General features: G+C 35.1%; 1 protein-coding gene across 1 annotated transcript in view; it reads right to left on the minus strand.

Moving 5' to 3' along the window:
* The window catches only part of Pkn (serine/threonine-protein kinase N), a 343,091-nt gene that overhangs the window by 142,463 nt on the left and 180,836 nt on the right, over positions 1-19,792 (minus strand). Inside the window, exons 12-13 of the mRNA XM_090400359.1 lie at positions 16,702-16,865; positions 5,539-5,729 (exon numbers count right to left, since the gene is read on the minus strand). Of these exons, the coding sequence (XP_090256485.1) occupies positions 5,539-5,729; positions 16,702-16,865 (355 nt within the window). The remainder of the gene's footprint in view (positions 1-5,538; positions 5,730-16,701; positions 16,866-19,792) is intronic.

Consider the following 19,792-nt stretch of genomic DNA (forward strand, 5'->3'; position numbering starts at 1 on the left):
TGTGTACGATTGCTCAGGGATTTCCATGCCAGATAGATCTTAAAAACGAGGTCTATCTAGCAGCAGAAGAAAAAAAAAAAAAAGGGGGGGGGGGACAAGAAGTAATACTAAGTAAGGAATAAGATAGATAGAAAAATAGAAGACATGGAATATATTATTACAATGGTGCAGCCATCGGCAAGATAAAATCCACATAATAAAATTCAAATGGAGTGGATTGGGATAGTTTTGGCTTAAGGAACAGGTAAAGTTTAGCAAGTAAGAATATTTCCTTTTTGCAACTGAAATTGAAATTATATGAATAGTGATACTATTGATTGTAAAGTAACTAGCACTGACATAAGAATGGATAACAAGGAGTTTTTTAGGACTGTAAATCCTCACCTTGTTATTCCATCATTCTCTGGGGATGAAAATGATGACATTGATTCCTATTTTGGTTTTGTAGAGGAATTAAGAAAAATTGGGAAGTGGATGGACTTCCAGTTACTGATTCTCCTAAGAAACAAACTGGTTGGTAAAGCAAAGATCTTCTTAAATGCTTCCCCTATTCTTAGAGATACGTTAGAGTATTCAAAGTTTAAGGGTACTTTAATATCTCAGTATTCCGAAGTGAGGAACGTAAGCCCCAATCTTTGGAAGTTACAGAAATGTGGGCAAGGAAACAAAGAAAGTGTAACAGACTTCTATAATAAGTGTAACAGACTTCTATAAACTACTAACTCTTGCAAGTAGTCTGAGTGTTTCTGAGGAGGATAAGTCGCATTTAGATTGGGCAGTTCCATCAATTTCGATTGGGATTAAGGGAAGAACTAAAAGAAACAGCATATAAAAAGAAAATAAAGAACTTGGAAGAGTGTTACCTTGCAGTCAGAGACAGAGGAAAGGCTTGGTGATATACATCCTGCCTCTATCCCCAAACAAGTACATTCAATTAAACAAGTAGATGATTCCACCTGTAACTCAAAAAAGGTTCTTGATATGATGAAAGAAAAACCCCCAAGAGAAGTGGAAGGAAAGGATATAAACCTAGAGAACAAGGCTCATATTAAGGTTATAAGTGAAGAGAAATTGACCACCGAACCAAAGTTAACCGATCCCTTTGATATGGAGTCAGTAAGTTTATTAATTAAGCATGAAATAGAGGTTACATCAACCGGTAATGGAGCGATTATACGCCATTATCAAAGAATTAGGCGAGCTCAAAATAATGGCCCCAAAATTTAATCCATGTCAGGAAAGGGGGGGGGGGTAGTGAAGAGAAAGACAGAAGAAAACCACCTAAATGTTACAACTGTAACAAGGTAGGACATTTAGCTAATAACTGCTTTATGAAGAAAAACTCACCCCCCCCCCTAGAGGAATGAGATATGAATCAAATGTCATGTTTAATAAGAAGAGACCTGATAGTTCTATGACAATTATTCAAGGCTTGGTAGGAGGGATACCTTGTGATATGCTACTGGATACTGGGTCCCACGTCTCAGCTATAACCGGGTCATTCTTCAAGAGAGTATGTACCCGTATCACAAATAATGTGGTAGAGCTGAGAAAGCCAATCAAGCTAACAGGCATCTCAAAATCTGAAGTATGTACTCAGAGAAAGATAAAAGCAGGCATTAAGCTATCTGAGTTCAATTTGAACGTTTCACAAGAAGTGTTAATTCTTCCTATGTCCTCTCGTCTGAGCGTTCAAATTATTTTGGGATTAGATTTTTTTCAGAAGTGTGGCTTTTCGTGTGATTTCCAAAAAGGGAATATTTCCCTAATGGGAATTAAACGCACGCAAAATGGCAGCAGCAATCCTAGGTCTCAGGCAGAAAAAGTGGACAAGAGAACCAAGTCAGTAAATAATGGCAGAAAGATGATTAGACAGAGAAAGAAAGAAAAAAATAAGCACCGATTAGACTCGAATGACTCTTTCGATAATCTTGTAGAAAATGGAAGTCACAAAAAGGGAATGGTTACTAAAACATATACGATCTCCAGTATTGCAGTTTCTGACCCTGTTAAGAGGGAAGACAGTAACACGAATAAGCTAGGCAGTACTGAGACTTTAGGTAAAGTCTTATATAAACCTCCTCATTGCCAAACCTGGGGCAAGCCCCATATTATAGAGGCTCAGAAAGAGGATTCTGAGTTGAGGAACATATAAAAAAAAATTAAAAGAGGTTACCATATTCCCAGGAATCGAAGATCCCTCAAAACGCTTTATCTGGACAAAGACGGACTTCTCTTGTCTAGGAGGAGAGTCTTGACAAATTTTGCAGAAAGGGTTCTTGTCCCAAGAAACATGATTCCGTGGATAATTTACCTTTTCCATGATTCTAACGGATATAGGGAATTTGATGAAACATGGCACTAGATTAGTGAAAACTACACATGGAAAGGAATGAAAAATGATATCGCCGATTATGTGGCAAGTTGTCGTATGTGTCAACAGAGGTTTGAAAATTGAAAGTGTAAGGAATTAGTCAAGGTCATCTCCAGAGAACGAGGGAAGCAAAGAACAAAAAAAAATTAAACCTTGAGTTTAATTTTTTTTGAGAAAAGGGTGGCCTTCGTAAAATATCACGAGAAATAAGTTTTGTTTAACGGATTTTTGCTAATTATTTTACAATTAGAATTTTGTCTAGAATAATAAAATATAAGAATGTACTAAGTAGTTGCAATAGTAAAAGAATTGTAAAGATGTATATTGCTGTTAAAAGTGCACCTGCACTAAAGAAATGTTGCTAAGAGCTTAAAAAGACATGTCGGATTAGCACCGAGCGCTAAAACGATCGTAAGGTCAAACAGTCTGCGATGACGTAGGTTCCTTCATTGCTTGTGGCTAATCCGGGAATGTTCCGAATTGAGAACAAAGAACTGTGATTTGAATAAAAGAGCAATACAGCACGTGGTTCAGGGCTTTTTTCGACCTGTTGCTGAACTTTCTTGGACTTTAGTAGCGCAGCACTTACGAGGGCTCCTTCCAAAGTTGAGGGATGGTTGTTTTTCCCGCCACCGATGCCTGATGCACTTCTGCTGCCCACTCACTCTATGCCGCGGACAGCCATGGCAGAACTCCAATGCATAATTCGAAGGAAGATTATCGAGGATTTGATCTGATAGATGTGTCCATGTGTATCGTTAAGGAATTAAACTTTCCTCTCGGGAAATTGTTAACAAGTAAACCCTCGTTTTGTTTTGCAGTATGCGATACGATTGTGTCTAGAAAGCGAAAATAGAAAGAAAGAGCCTAATTGTTAACTGGTGGCTATATGTGAACTGAATGTCTTGCTCTTTTGAAGAACTTGTTTTGTTAATGTTATCTGATTCTTGGGATGCTTGATACAATATCTGAATTAGCCTTAATTATGAAGTAAATGTAATGGAAGAGAATTAACAGTGATAACGTTCTTATAACAACTGTGTTTGCTTATGAGTTATATTTGTCCCATAGAGAACATTCTGGGATAAGTAAGATTGAGTAATTTTGCTAGTAAAAGTATTATAATCCATGATGTTCAGATAGTGAGTTAATGTGTGATATATGGTGCATTTTGTTTAAGTTAGTATTTAATCATTCTTTCTATGCTTTGTATCATGTCTTTGAAGTCAAAATAAATATGTTTTGTTTATACAATTGCCTGATTCAAATTCCTAAGCCAATGCACTATCCCAAAAATAATTAACGAACCTGCAGGAGTAAAATATAACAGCGAACCACGACTTGCATTTTTGATTATTTGTATAGAAGTGTAAGATTACATTTTGTCTTCTTCTCGCCCTGACTGTTAACATAAATTAGATCAATTAAGTGGCACAGTCGGAATTAAAATAAATTTCTTAATTGATTTGTGTACAATTGCTCAGGGATTTCCATGCCAGGTAGATCTTAAAAACGAGGTCTATCTAGCAGCAAAAGAAAAAAAAAAAAAAGGGGGAGGGGAAGAAGTAATACTAAGTAAGGAATAAGATAGATAGATAGTAAAATAGAAGATAAAGAATATATTACACCTTTATATTATATATCCTACACTAATACTGCTACATGCTTTCTCATCAGTGGGTTTTTATTGGACTGTCACCATTCAACAGGGAGGCAAAAAATGCTCCTTGCTCTTTATGTTTCTAAAATAATTTTTTATAGGAGTCAACTTTTTACATATTATCCTTTGTAGCACCCTATAGTCACATTTGGTGGGTGTAGTAGGTCGTCCACTGTGGGTAGCACTTGCAGTTGACTACACGCGCTTCCATCTCAGTATGGTATCTATTACTGATTGTTGAAACTGGAATGGCACAATTTGTCAAACACATACGCCTGCAACATGACATCCTAACACAATGCCTCATTCAAACTCCATCAGTTCCCTTCTCACAGTCATTTCACCCAGACTCAGTTGCACTGACTTGGGAGCATCATATTCCAATTTATACTGGCTACAAACATGACTCATTACATGGCATAATTCACCTTGCCCACAGGGATGTCCATTGACTTATTTTCAAGCAGCGTAAGGTGCAGCTTTGCTAATCTAAAACTCTCTTTGCAGATAAATTTAGGTAAGAATGATTAAAGCAGTAGTAGGTCAGCTCTTTGCATTATGCGGACGATGTTATACTTCTAAATAAATCCGCTACATGTCTGCAAGATTCTCTGACTAAATTGAATAACTGTTGTAATAGATATGGTATGAAGGTCAGCAATAAAAAGACAAAGACATGAAATGAAAATAGGCAGAATCATTGAAAATGTCAACTGTGTTGTGAATGGAGAACCTGTGGAACAAGTAAAACATTTCAGCTACTTAGGCACGATTTTTAATGAAGATGGTTAATTAAATATAGAAATAGACAACAGAATCAGCAAAACTGGTATGGTAGGAAGTCAATTGAATAAATTCATATGGAATAAGAGAGAAATTAGTCAAAACACTAAATTAGCTGTATACAAGACAGTGTTCAAACCAGTTTTAACTTATGGATCTGAGAGCTGGGTCAGAAGTAAAACACTTGACCAAAGACTAGAGACCGCAGATATGAGTCCTGAGAAAGATTAGAGGCGTGAACAGATGGCATCAATGACAATATCATATTAAAAATGAGGATATTAGGAAAGAACTTGACATTGTCAGCATCAAAGGAATGCGTTAGCAGAGCTAATCTCAGGTGGTATGGTCACTTAAACAAAATGGGTGAGGAAAGATTAGCAAAACAATTGTTCTCTGCCAGGTTAGCAGCAAAACGACCCAGAGGAAGACCAAGATATAGGTAGATTGATATGGTACAAAGTGCCTTAGACAATAGAAATATAAGATCTGATAATGTTGGAATCTTGACAAGTAACAGACTGATTTGGAGGAAAATTGCAGATAGGAAGTTAGTAATAATGTAAATTTTTTCACGTAGTACTATCATATCCTGATACACCCCTTGAGGGTACATGGCAGGAATTTGATGATGATGATGATGATTAAAGCAGATTTATTATCCATAATTTAAATAATTCTATTTCTTTTAATTTAATAAATCACCAGCTGTTGAATGTACCTTTCAGTTTTTGTAGTATAGGGTTCTGGAGAAGAATCATGATCATCATCTGGCAATTCTATTAGTGGTTCTGGTGTAGGAGAATGGTGCATTCGATTATCCAGAAAGACTTCATCTTCTATACATTCTCTAATTTGTGCATTTGTAGTTATACTCTCAGCACTCAGAAAGCCAAACTCACTCAAAGCATTCTGAAAAAAAAAAAAATAATAATAATAAATAAAGTAATACACAAGTAATTTTACCAATGCAAATCATCCCACCAGCTTGTATAGAAAGCTTTTCTAAAATTACTGTGCATTTTAACTGATTTCTCTGTGTGCAGGATATTCAGGACAGTTATACTAAACATCAAAACAGGGCATATATATATTTAAACTTATAGTCAATATAGTGTAACGTGTCAAACACTACCAATGAATCATCATCAGCAACTGATGAGATGGTCATGTCATCAGCTTCTCAGGAAGGACTATCAGAAGCTAATACATAATCCGCTATGGGATGTATTCAATTATCCAGCAGTGGAAGTATTAAAAATATTTTAAAAAAATAAAAAAAGCAAGAATGAATAAAATCAAAACTTGCTAACTTGAAGAAATTGGTAAATGAAATCAAGTTTCGATTATTATGTGAAAAGCCTACCCCCCCCCCCCAATGTTTAATTATGAAAAATATGAACTTTAAATACTTGTGAAGTACTTGAAATTTAAAACAGTAGAATTTCTTGAGTTACAGTTAGCATAATTCCAAAGAATGTTACTCAATTTCCCCATCTGTGTTTGCCAATAACATGTCTTTAAAAATATAAATGGTCCAAACAAATTAAAATGAAATACATGACTGAGGGATTGATTAATAAGACAAGCTATACATTTCTCATAGCTGCCCCATATACAGGGTGTTCGGGATAAATTTGACATATTTATAATTAATTATATTTTTCCGTAAGTTACATGTATTAACACACACTTCTCTTCATTTAAAAGTTTGGACCCTTCTTCATTCATATACAAGATGTCAGAAAGGATGGATAGCTGGAACCCACCTGAATCATGGAAGAGAATAACTTGTATCATGATGATTCGTGCCCGCCATCAAAATAAGGATATTACGACTGCTGCCCAATGCTCCCTGAATACAGTAAAAACAATCAGGCATGAACTAGAGACTTGCAATGGTGACTACGAGGATGTAGCAAGAAGAAAGATCCCTAGCAGACGATCTGATTGCGTTCGTACAGCAGAATTCCTCGCAAATCTGCAGGAACAGGTGTTGAAGAACCCTGGCATTGGAATTCGGGCTTTGTTCGTGGAGTTGCTAACTGTAGTCAAGCCCTGGATAACAAGGGTAGCCAATGGTAGGCCGTATGTATGGCAGCAGGATTCGGCCCCTTGCCACACCTCTGGGAAAAGTCAAAAATGGTTGTCTGAAAATTTCTACGACTTCACCAGTCCAAATGTTTGGCCTCCAAACTCCCCAGACCTTAACCCCATGGATTATTTTGTATGGGGCGCAGTTGAAAAAGACACCAATTGCACTTCCAGTAATACAAAAGCCCAGTTAATGGATAAAATTAAAACAGTTTTTGCGGCCCTTCCCAGGGAGACTGTAGCATCAGCTTGTTCGATGTTCCGAAGCAGAATTGAAGCTGTGATCGATGCTAATGGTGGTTATTTTGAGTAAATCTTGTTGATAGTATTGTAATTAACTCTGCCTGTAATGTTTTTTTGTCAATTCATTAAATTTAATAGATACAAAGAAGATTTTCTTTTTCCTTACGAAACTGTCAAATTTATCCCGAACACCCTGTATATCAGAAAATCAAGATTCCTATTATCCCCAGTTATACTACATCCTAGTATAACAGTGTTGGAAAAAAAAAAAGAAAAAAAAACGATAGAGGAGTGGAAAATACTTTCTTAATTAAGCAGAAAAGTTTTTCAATTTTATAAAAACAAGTTGCATCGTTAATAATAAATAAGTTCATGTTTTGCAACTGATATACTGCTCAGTCTCTTTTTATATGTAAATTCAATACCGAATTCAATTCAAAACAGTATAATTTCATGAGTTACAATATGCATGAGTCCAAAATGTGATTGTTAATTATACAATGTGATTGTTAATCACATTGTACAGATTTGGTTTCTTTTGAATAATACTGCATTATTTACAAGTTTATGTATTTATTTCAATATTATCAGGCAAATTCATTTATTTGACAGCTAAAAAGAAAGCTTGAAGATTTTGTTACCTTCATCACTCTAATTCAGATGGTCATGCTGTCCTTTTTTATTATCTCTGAAAGCTGATTTCATACAGTCTAATTACCCAAACAGCAAGATCATTTTCTTTGGAGATTCAATGTTCATAATTCAAACTGGTTTTCTTTCTCTATTCTTACAAATCAATAGAAAGGAAGTGAATTATATGTTGTCAGGAAAGATGAACAAAGTTATGATCAGATTTGGCAACTCTGACCATAACTTCATCCATGTTTCCTTTTTTTGCAGTAATATTATTATTATTATGTAACACCTCCAGGGAGTCCAAAGACTCATCGAGGGAGGGCACCTACTCTACAACTCTCCGTTTCCACCAATCCACCATTCTCAACTACCTTCATCATCTACACCAATGCCATCTACCGCTGACTACCATCCCTAGTATTTTCACAGACAATCACAAAATATCCATGCCCACAGCAGGATTTGAACCTGCAACCTTTTGGCTGGAGAGTGGATAAGCTAATCACTCGCCCAACCAGGCCAGCATCAGTATTTATGTACTGATGCTGGCCTGGTTATGTACAGTTATATCAGTACATAAGTTGACATACTTAGAAAAATTAAACATGGTAACTTAAAGTAATGTGAAATAAAATTTTTGCAGGTTGTGCAGTTTCTGGCCATGGTATAATTGGGCCCCTACTACATTGAAAAAGGTGGTGTAACCATGACCTTGAATAGCGAATGCTACACTGAGAACATATTAGTTCTGTTCACCCAAGATTTGTATAGGGTGTGTCGTGTAAAAAATTCCAAATACAAGGTGCCCATTTCATGCAGAGGAATTCCAACAGGATGGAGCAACCTGTCACACATCACATGGTTCTAGAGCTTAGAACACTTCACAGAGGTTCATTTCGAGGGTCACAGAATTCCTGTTCTCACATCACTTGATGCCTTCATTTGGGCTATGTTGAAGGAATAGGTATTCCACCATGACCCACCTTCAAACCTTGATTAACTAAGGGATAAAATTATACAATATGTCCAGCAGATGTCCCAACCTTTGTTCTCCAAGATGACAGAGAACCTGTCTTGAAATATAAGGTGACCATTTCGAGCACGTAATCGATGGTAGTTAAAGCTGTATTCGACCAAGATTTCACCGATAGTCGTGGATGTACATATCATGTGTAAACATACATTTCTTTGTTAATAAATCCATTTACTTTATAACATACATTATTGTAGTTATTCAGTACTGTCTCCCCCCCCCCTACACACACACACCATAATGTATAGGTGCTCTGTAAAAGGAATCTACTTCTATGTAAAAGCTTAGTTTTCTTCTAAAAAAACTATGTCTAGCCGAGATAGCATATTCTGCTAGGCCAGACTGTTCCAGTTCATGGTAATGGATGTAAGATCTATGTTCTTCATAATGGATTGCTGCAGATCTTCCAGACTGTCCAAAGTAAAACAAACCAAAGGAGCATGGGATCTGGTAGACACCTAGAACATTGAGTGGAGAGAGAGAGAGAGAGAGAGAGTTTTAATATTGTCTTCAATATTAAGAGGTTTTAGAACTTGAGCTATACATTCAGACATCATCCCTTTAATATAAGGGAATGGAATCTGAGTGATATTTTCAGGACATCTAAAGACTGGTTGTCTAAAGCTGTTAAAAGGCTTTCTTAATAAAAGATTCATTAAAGCCGTTTTTCATAAAAGCAGATTTGATTTAATTCAATTCTTATGAGCATGACTTAACAGGGTTTTAATAGTTCCAATGATGATGATGAGAATTACCATGGATATAATCAGTATGGGTTTCTCTTCAATGAAAATTGTAAACTACTATCTGGTTGATGAAGAATTAAAATATCTAAAAAAGTTAGCCGATTGTTTTTTATATTCTTCTAAAGTAAACTAAATTTTCAAATTAATCATATTTATTTTTGAAACAAATCTGATGATGAAGCCATCCATATTGGAAACATATCATCTACATATCTGTACCATACTGTAGGTTTAGAAAAAACGTCTTGAAGGAAATGATCTTCAGAATGCTCCATTGTCACTGAAATATTCTACATCCTCCCAACCATGATGAAGTTAATGAATTCTTCCTATTCTCTAAGTGAGTGGCACCTTAATATATATTGGAGCATTCTCAGTATCAGGTCCAATTCTACTGTAAGTTATCCTATTTTAGTGAAAAGGGCCACTCAGCTGAGAAGAGATCTCTGAAAATCAATGTAAATGATTAAACTGCCAGTCTAGACTAGCAGTTTAATAGGATCCTTTGAGACTAAATTGCTTCGATCAAAACTTCTTTAAATATGACTACCTCTTCAAAGAAACTCTTAAGCCTTACTGCAGCAAGCAAATTTTAATTCCAATGACTGATTTATTCCTCAAAGTTTGTAACCCCCCCCCCCTTATTCCCTGTCTCCAAGTTCCTAAAAGCATTATAGTTTGAACTAATGTCACATTACTAGATTTATAAAAATAACCATTGTCTTTAATGTATTAATTATTGATTAATCGATTGCTGAATTATATGAATAATGACTGACTGAATATGAATACTGATTAATTATTAAAGAATTTATATTAATTATATATTATATATATATACATATATAATCAGTAGTTACATTGACTCGGTGATTGGATATGTTCATCTTTTTTTGACCGACTGAAACTGAGAAACAGATAACAAGTTAATTAAATTAACTTGTTATCTATTTCTCGGTTTCAGTCAGTCAAAAAAAGATGAAGATATATATATATATATATATATATATTAAAATAATCACTGTATTTATAATAATTTCCATTTGAATATCCTACTTTTCTCTCTCTCTCTCACACACACACACACACACACAGACACACACACACCACTAGTTACTTTTTTATATAAAAAATTAGAAATTTATTGGTAACATTTCATTATTGTATTGGCTATTTAGACTTATATACCCAGACCTGCTAATGAATTATTATCTATCAGAGTTAAGACTAAATTAAAGGCAGGGCTACATACACCAGAACTTCAAAAGAATAAAAATAGGTAATTCAAAACTATCACCATAAAGTTAAAAAGACATTGGCCACCACTGTCTCTCTCTCTCACTTGCTTTCTCTAAAAAGAGAAGAGATGCAAAAGACAGGATGCCGGCTAATAAAAACCAGCACTGAATGAATCACAAGCGAATAATGAAGAGAGAGAAAGAGAATCCAGACAGAACTAGGGGAGAATGCACACTAAAGCAATTGAAAAACCTATAATCATATCAAAAATAAATAAATAAAAAAATGCAGCTATATGTACATAGAAAACAGCAAACAGAAACAAGAAAAATTCTTCCTGTTTAGGTCAAAAGTGAACAAAAGAAAAGAAGACTGTAACAAAACAACAATAAAAAAGACAAAATTTATTATATTGGAAACAAAGACATCACTTTCTTAAAGCTTGCACATAAATTAGCCAAAATAGAATAAATTTTTTTTTATGATATTGACTTCCCACAGTCCTACAAAGAGATGATATTTAGGAGGTATAGAAGTAACACTATGGGGTGCTTAAGGATCAAACCTGCATAACTGAGAGGAGACCTCCACATAGCCTTTAAATGAATGTGGAGAACCAACCAGGGCTTCTGACCTAATGTCCAATCCTCACCTTCTCGTGGTGCACCCTGTTAGGTATCTACCTGGATACTGAACGAATGAGGATGGGCAAGCAATTTGGGATTTAGCCAACCAAATTGTATGTCTATTGGTTAAACCAAAATACATAATGATGGTACAACATGACAAAATTTCATGCTGGCTGGGGCGTCGCCCGGTTAAATAAGGCCTCCGTTGTTTTCGCCAGGGAACCAGCGAAACGTCAGCTACTGGAACAAATCTGAAAACACACCCCAACTCAACATCACCAGAGTTAAAGATTGGTACTATCAACATAAGAAGCCTGAATGGCAAAGAAATGGAGCTAGCTGAGGAATTAGATAAGTACCAGATCGACATAATAGGGGTGACTGAAACAAAAAAAGACAAAAACTGGTGAGATCTTTCTGAGCAATAAATACAAAATGTTATATTCAGGCAATGACAATCAAGGAAAAGAAGGAGTAGCCATAGTATTCAACACTAATTACGAGGTTAATCTTCTTGAATAGCAGGCAGTCTCAAGTAGAGTGATGTGGACAAATATAAGAATGGGGAACTGGACAATGAGACTTATTTGTGCCTATGGTCTGACAGAAGGCACTACTAAGGTAGAAGTAGAGGAATTTTTTGAGGCTCTGGAGAAATCTACTGACACAATGAAAAAGGAAAAGTTGGTCCTTGTTGGGGATCTAAATAGGAGAGTAGGAAATGATTGTCAGATATACAAAAATATTTTGGGAAAATTTGGAGAAAAGAGCAAAGCTATAATAATGGCAAATAATTGTTGGATTTCTGCTCAGGACATGGATTGGTTTTTACTAACACCATGTTCCAACATAAAAATGTGCGCAAATTCACATGGAGAGAAGAGGCAAGGAATAAGAAAAGTCTCATTGACTATGTTATTGTTGATTGTGATGTTTTCTTCCTGGTGTAGGACACCAGAGTGTACAGACGATTTGAAATTGGAAGTGATCACAATTTAGTATTGAGCAGGATAAAATTGAATTTCATATTGAAAAGAATGACATGTGAAAAAGTTTTAAAGCGAATAAAAGTTGAGCAGCTCTCAGATGTGAACTGGAGACTAAAATACACAAAGATTATTGAAGGAAAAATAAAAGAGTTTGGAAACAGGAACCAAACATTGGAGATTCAGTGGCAAGCCTTGAAAAAAACCCTGTGATTCAGCTAGAAAGGCATGTGGTGAAGTTGTCTGCAAGGATAGAAAAATCAGAACTCCATGGTGGTCACAGGAAGTTAAAGAGCTGTCATGATCAGATCTTCACTTTACGACAAATAGTGGAGAAATTATGGGAATATAACAAATATCTGTATTTAAGTTTTGTCGATTGGGAAAAGGCATATGACAAGGTGCCAAGAGAGAAGCTATTCAATACGCTACAGTTAAACGGTGTCAATGGGGCATTATAGCAAGCAATACTTAGTCTTTATTTGAATTAGTGAAGGAAAAGAAGAAAACATATCAAAAGTTCCTGGAAAATAAGTCAGCTTGTGCTCTTAGAGAATACAGAGACAAATGTAAGAAAGCTAAACAGTGTGTAAAACTAGCTAAACAAAAGTCATGGGAGGACTTTGGCAAGAACATAGAAAATAAATATCAAGAAGGTGGCAAAATATTCTGGAAGTTATTGAAGAAGCTTAAGAATGGAGGAAAGAGTGCTGTAAAAGGTGTTAGAGATGATAAAGGAGAAATGAAAATGGGAGAAAAAGATATCCTTGAAGTATGGAGTAATTACTTTGAAAATTTGCTAAATGAAACAACCAGTGATGACAGCACAGTGACAAAAAACTGACAGGCATGCAGTCAGGAATACATATCCATACTTGAAGTAGAAAAAGCCATCAAAGGCTTGAAATATGGAAAGGCAGCAGGAGTAGATGATTTTCGACCAGAAATGCTGAAGTATGGTGGTATAAAAGTCTTACAGTGGCTGCACTGCATAGTTTAGAATGCCTGGACAGAGGGACGAATTCCCAATGATTGGAGCAGAGCTCTCATAGTATCCATATATAAAAAGGGAAATAAAACTGAATGTGAGAATTACAGAGGTATATCCCTACTGAGTGTTCCTGGTAAGATATATGCAAGTATACTTGAGAAACGGTTGAGAAGAATTGTGGAAGAAAAGCTTGGTGAAGAGTAAGCTGGATTCAGGTCAAATAGAGGCTGTCAGGATCAGATATTCACTTTACGACAAATAGTGGAGAAATCATGGGAATATAACAAAGATCTATATTTAAGTTTTGTCGATTGGGAAAAGGAATATGACAAGGTGCCAAGAGAGAAGCTATTCAATAGGCTACAGTTATATGGTGTCAATGGGGCATTATATCAAACAATACTTAGTCTTTATTTGAGTTGTAAGTCAGCAGTTAGAATTGAAGGAAGTACAGGAAGATAGTTTAATGTTAAATCTGGTGTGAGACAAGGATGTACATTATCCCCACTGTTATTCATTATCTATATGGATCACATTATGAAGGAAAGTGATATCAACATGATATCAAAATTGGAGATGTTAATGTCAGCTCTTTGCTTTATGCTGACCTTCATACCATATCTATACAGTTGTAATAGATATGGTATGAAGGTCAGCAATAAAAAGACAAAGACAATGAAAATAGGCAGAATCACTGAAAATGTCTACTGCGTTGTCAATGGGGAACCTGTGGAACAAGTAAAACATTTCAGCTACTTAGGCACGATTTTTAGTGAAGATGGTAAATTAAATATAGAAATAGACAACGGAATCAGCAAAGCTGGTATGGTGGGAAGTCAATTGAATAAATTCATATGGAATAAGAGAGAAATTAGTCGGAACACTAAATTAGCTGTATACAAGACAGTGTTCAAACCAGTTTTAACTTATGGATCTGAGAGCTGGGTCAGAAGTAAAACACTTGACCAAAGACTAGAGATATGAGAGTCCTGAGAAAGATTAGAGGCATGAACAGATGGCATCAATGGCAATATCGTATTAAAAACGAGGATATAAGGAAAGAACTTGACATTGTCAGCATCCAGGAATGCGTTAGCAGAGCTAATCTCAGGTGGTATGGTCACTTAAACAGAATGGGCGAGGAAAGATTAGCAAAACAAGTGTTCTCTTCCAAGTTGGCAGGAATACGCCCCAGAGGAAGACCAAGATATAGATGGATTGATATGGTACAAAGTGCCTTAGACGATAGAAATATAAGATCTGTTAATGTTGGAGTCTTGACAAGTAACAGACTGATTTGGAGGAAAATTGTAGATAGGAAGTTAGTAATGATGTAAATTTTTCATGTAGTACTATCATATCCTGTACACCCCTTGAGGTACGTGGCAGGAATTTGATGATGATGATGATAAGTAACACTAATGAAACATTCACAATGCACAGAAGTTTGTTTTGGAAAGAACACATGCATATTGCTGTATTATAAATTTTAAAGATGGTGGAAGTTTTTTTCCCACTTGGTTAAACTAAATTATATATTTAGTTAAATCCTTTATCCAAGTGTAAGCAAACAAAGTTTGAGCCTGAAGTATCTTCAGGACTGGGGCAACTCGTGTCAAAGGTGGACAAACTTCACATCACTTGCCTTAGTATCCCATAATGCAAGGCACATTACCCTTGACCAGTTATTCAATAAGCTTTATTGAGGTATCTTCAGTGGGAGCCAGACCCAGAGGTGATACCAAGGTTGAAGCCATGCAGAAGTCATATTTACCTATATGAGTTGCCAAAAGGATAATGTCCGCAAGTAGATGTGCTTTGCATTATGGGATACTAAGCCAAGTGATGTGAAGTTTGTCCACCTTTGCCACGAGTTGCCCCAGTCCTGAAGATACTTTAGGCACATACTTTGTTTGCTTACACTTGGATACAGGATTAAACTAAATTTATTATAGTCTAACCAAGTGGGAAAAAACTTTCAACATCTTTCTCTAATCCAGAGTAATTTAATAATAAGGTGTGATGCCTTTTGGCAACTCATATAGGTAAATATGACTTCTGCATTGCTTCAACCTTGGTATCACCTCTGAGTCTGGCTCCCACTGAAGAGACCTCAACAAAGGTCGAAACCGGTCTGAGTAGTGACCCGTCCCATAATGCATAGCATTATACATGACTGGAAGAAGATATGCTTTGCATTATGGGCTACTAAGGTCAAGTGATGTGAAGTCAGTCCACCTCTGCCACGAGTTTCCCCACTCCTGAAGATACTTCAGACACAAACTTTGTTTGCTTACACTTGGATAAAGGATTAAACTAAATATAAATTTATAAATTTCAAAAAGGAAATTTCATTTAACAGAGAAGAATATACTACATAAAATTCCCTGATGGAAAGGACTATAGAATGCATAATGAATATTATAATATACTATCACATTGATACAATGCCCAGGAGAAATAATGCAGAGATGCTCTCCATAATCTCTACACCTGTTTATTTCTTTTTCATGAAAAGTGGTGTTCTGCAGGTATCAAATGGCATGATTTAATCCATATCATGTGCAGATATTGTGATTCCTAGAGGTAGCCATGAAAACCCAGATGCTGAACAAGAAATAAAGGGAAAAAAAAAGAAAGACAAAGAATATAAGTTTATGATATTGAAACGAAATATTTAAGAGAAGAAATGGTGCAAAACAGACTGAGGAAAACAAAGGAATGTGGTAGGTATGAACAATAAAACTCAAGAAAAACAATTATAGAAGAATTATGGAGATAACCTGGTTGACCAAGTGATTAACACATCTGCACTCAAAAAAACACAAATTCAAATCCTGCTAGGGGCATGAATGTTTGTAATTTAGGTGGAAGATAAATTTTCATGCCTGCCGTTAGACTGCTGTCTCACTTATTAGAGGTCTTAAGGGGACTGAAAAAAAGTTCCACGTTTGGTCTTTTAGTGTAGTACAAAGTTTTACTATCAAAATCACATGACAAAAATGCACACAGTCCTAGTAGAAGAATACTTGGAGTGGAAAACCAGAAAAGAAGACGGATCAAGTAGCGAAAATCATGCCAGTGAGAAAAGAAATAGCCAGCTACAAAGAAAGACATCGTGCAAAGAAACATGGAGACATTTATGAAGAATTCAACCTTTTATAGAAATGCTAATGATAATAATGTAAATGTAATAATACTATAAATTAACAGTAAAGAATTTTATTTATGTTTCTTTTAATCATTGATAAGGAGTTTATTTTTGAGAAAGTATTGTGATAACATACTCTGACATCACTGTCCAAAGTTGTTGTTAGCTGAAGACCTTCCTCAGAGGTGGCAATTTTTTCATTTATACCATCTGTTACTGCAACTTCTTGGCTGTCATTGTGAGAGTCAAAATCTAATTTTGCCACAACACTGTCTAAAGAGCGGTTCTTACTTTCTGTTCCTGGAGATGGTAGAGAAATTTTGTCCATTAATCCTTTTCAAACAGACATTTTTGCTAATCAAAGGAATTAATAATAATTTACTAGAGCAAGTCAGAAAGTATTTTCAATGCTTTTTTATTATTTTGTTCTCATTAATTCCACAAATGAATGTTAATGTAACCAAAAATATGAAACTTCCCGTTATTTAAAGTGGGGTATATGACCATAAATAATCAGTCTGTTTTGATGAACTCCCTGGGTAAATAAAACACAAGTCACCACTCCACTGACTAAAACACATCAAAGAAGGAACAGCTTGTAGTGATTCTAAGACTAAGATGACAATGTTTTACCACAAGAGAATTTAAATAAGTGGCTTCAGACATGACACTATTCAAAAACAGTTCAGCAAGTGTCATTAACAAAGAACATACCCAGGGTGTCCATCTACAACCGTTAAGATGACAAAGCCTACAAACTTATTCTCTACAAAGGATTATTACCAAAGTGTCAAATAGCTGAAGATTAGCCATGGTTCTGCATATAAAGCCATTCACAAGATATTACACTTCCAAAAAAGTGTGCGCAAGATGACTTCTCAAATAGCTCATGGATGAACACAGGCAAACCATTTGGATATTAGTTAACTTATCTGAACCAATACTGAACAAGTGACATCTTCTTTTGGTACACTGTCATCATGGCAAAATATGGATCTGCCCCTGCATGTTAAGAGCAAATATATGACACAGTTTGGAATGGTAAAACACACAAAGGGTGGGGAAGGATGCTTGAACATTATTGGGAAAATATATATAGTGCAATAAACAATACATGTTATAATAACCGTTACCGACAAGTTGGAAGTAACAATTCAGCATGCACAAAAGAACTGCTATCACAACATGTTGCTATATGAAAATGCTATTTGCTGTACTCCAGAAGTAACAAGATTGAAGTCCTTTAACACCCTTCAGTGTACAATGTACACACACATACCTACTATCCTATCGGACTAAAACCAGATTGGGACACTTAAAAATTCAATCAGGGGAAAAACACAGTGTTGCATAACACAATTTGTGGCAACCAAGTTTTCTTCTTGCAGCATATAAAAGATAGGCACCAATAAGTCAAGTGCATTTAAAACCAGGAGGACTATTAAGAAATACACTTTTTTCTGTCCTGTTATGCTAATTTTGTTAAATACATTGTGGATACATTCTGACTTGCTCTTGTAAAAATAAGCATGGCAAATGAAGTATAATGATAAAATTTAAAAATAACATATCATACTGCTTTATCCATTTTCTTCAAATCAAAACTGCAATGATGGATATAAAAAACCATATATTGAAAGCAAGCTTTACTTTTAATGATAATAAGCTGGGCATAAAATGCTATGTGTATCAAAAATATTGAAACACAATGTCTTAAAAATATAAACTGTCTTAAAACAAACCAAAGTTTATATTATTCCTGGCAAATATGAATCACATGAAACGACTTAGTTCCTTAAATAGAATACAGATACTTGCTAATATTATCTTGCTGAATTGCAATAATTTCATTCCTTCTAGTCCTTTGGGAGAGATTATAAATTTACTTTATGGCATTATCACTATATACCACTTTAGCTACTTGGGAAGAGATGAATAGGCTCTACATTTCTAAAGTCAAAATAAGTATAAGAAAATTTTTTCATTATGTGTCAAAAGTATTTCTTGGAAAACACATAGCACATGGGTTGTCTAGCTGGCCAAGTGGTTAACATGTGAACAGGCTGTGGGTTCAAGTCAAGCCATAAACATGGATGTTTGTGACTGCTTTAGGTGGTAAATGAATTTCATCATCCAGCATGACACCTGCTTACTGGTGACATGAAGTGGCTTAAAAGCATTCAGTGTTTGGTGTCTAGAGCAGGGTTTCTGGATGAGGTAAAAAATAAATAAATAAATAATAGAAAAAATCCAATACACGTATTATATTATAGGTCTACAATCTCATTAGTAAAAGTGACATTTGAGGGGAAAAAAAAAGCTTCAGACAATTATATAAGCAAAAATGAACAATGTTAGGAAAACCAACACATAAAAAGATTATCTTGCCAAAAAAAAAAAAAAGTGCTTTGGAATCTTAACATGTAACTGATAGGTTTGTCAGATTCTTCAATGCAGCATGGCATTCTCTACTGTACTGCATAAACACTGCTTAAATATTAATTTAAGCAGTGTTTAAAATAAATATTAAATTATTTAAAAGAAAGAATTTGTAAAAATTTAAAAAAAAAAAAAAAAGGTTACAAAATTTACGAAGTTAAGAAAAAAATAAGAATGAAAATTTTCATCCAACAACATGATGCAGGTGTAAGTCTTCCTTGGTGACATGAATTCAAAACATTTTGAATTCATGTTCATTTACCCTGCAGAGAATCAGGGAAAAAAATAAAAACATTAAATAAAGACTCTAGAGATCCTATTGTGGAGAGCGGACTAGTATGACATGCATTATACTTGTTAGCATGTGTACTGGATTTAAGTATATTTATGACGGTGTTGCCATTTTTTTTTTACTTAACAAAATAAGCCTAAGCATTATATTTGGTTCATAAACCAAAAAGTCATTTTTTTAAATATAGGGATGAGAAAATAGTAACATGCAACTAAGTTAACTGCTAATTTAAATTCCTACATGAAAATGACCAACTTATTCATCTATCCCTTGTAAATCTTAAGAATGCCAGGGAAAAAAAAAAACAAACAAAAAAAAACTGCCAACTCTCTGCAAGCTCAGATGAGTTTACTTATCACTCAACTGCAGTGATAGAGTAAGCCTTTTATTCTCCTTAATGTTTTGCATTTAACTTTCAACATCATGTGAACAAAAAATAAGGCAATTTATTACGCTGTTGTTTAACCGGATTTTAAACAAAACAGGCAACTCTTAT

Source organism: Typopeltis vanoorti, chromosome 1 (genome assembly GCF_054136105.1).
Source record: "Typopeltis vanoorti isolate ZY-2024b chromosome 1, IOZ_Tvanoo_1.0, whole genome shotgun sequence".
NCBI lineage: Eukaryota > Metazoa > Arthropoda > Arachnida > Uropygi > Thelyphonidae > Typopeltis > Typopeltis vanoorti.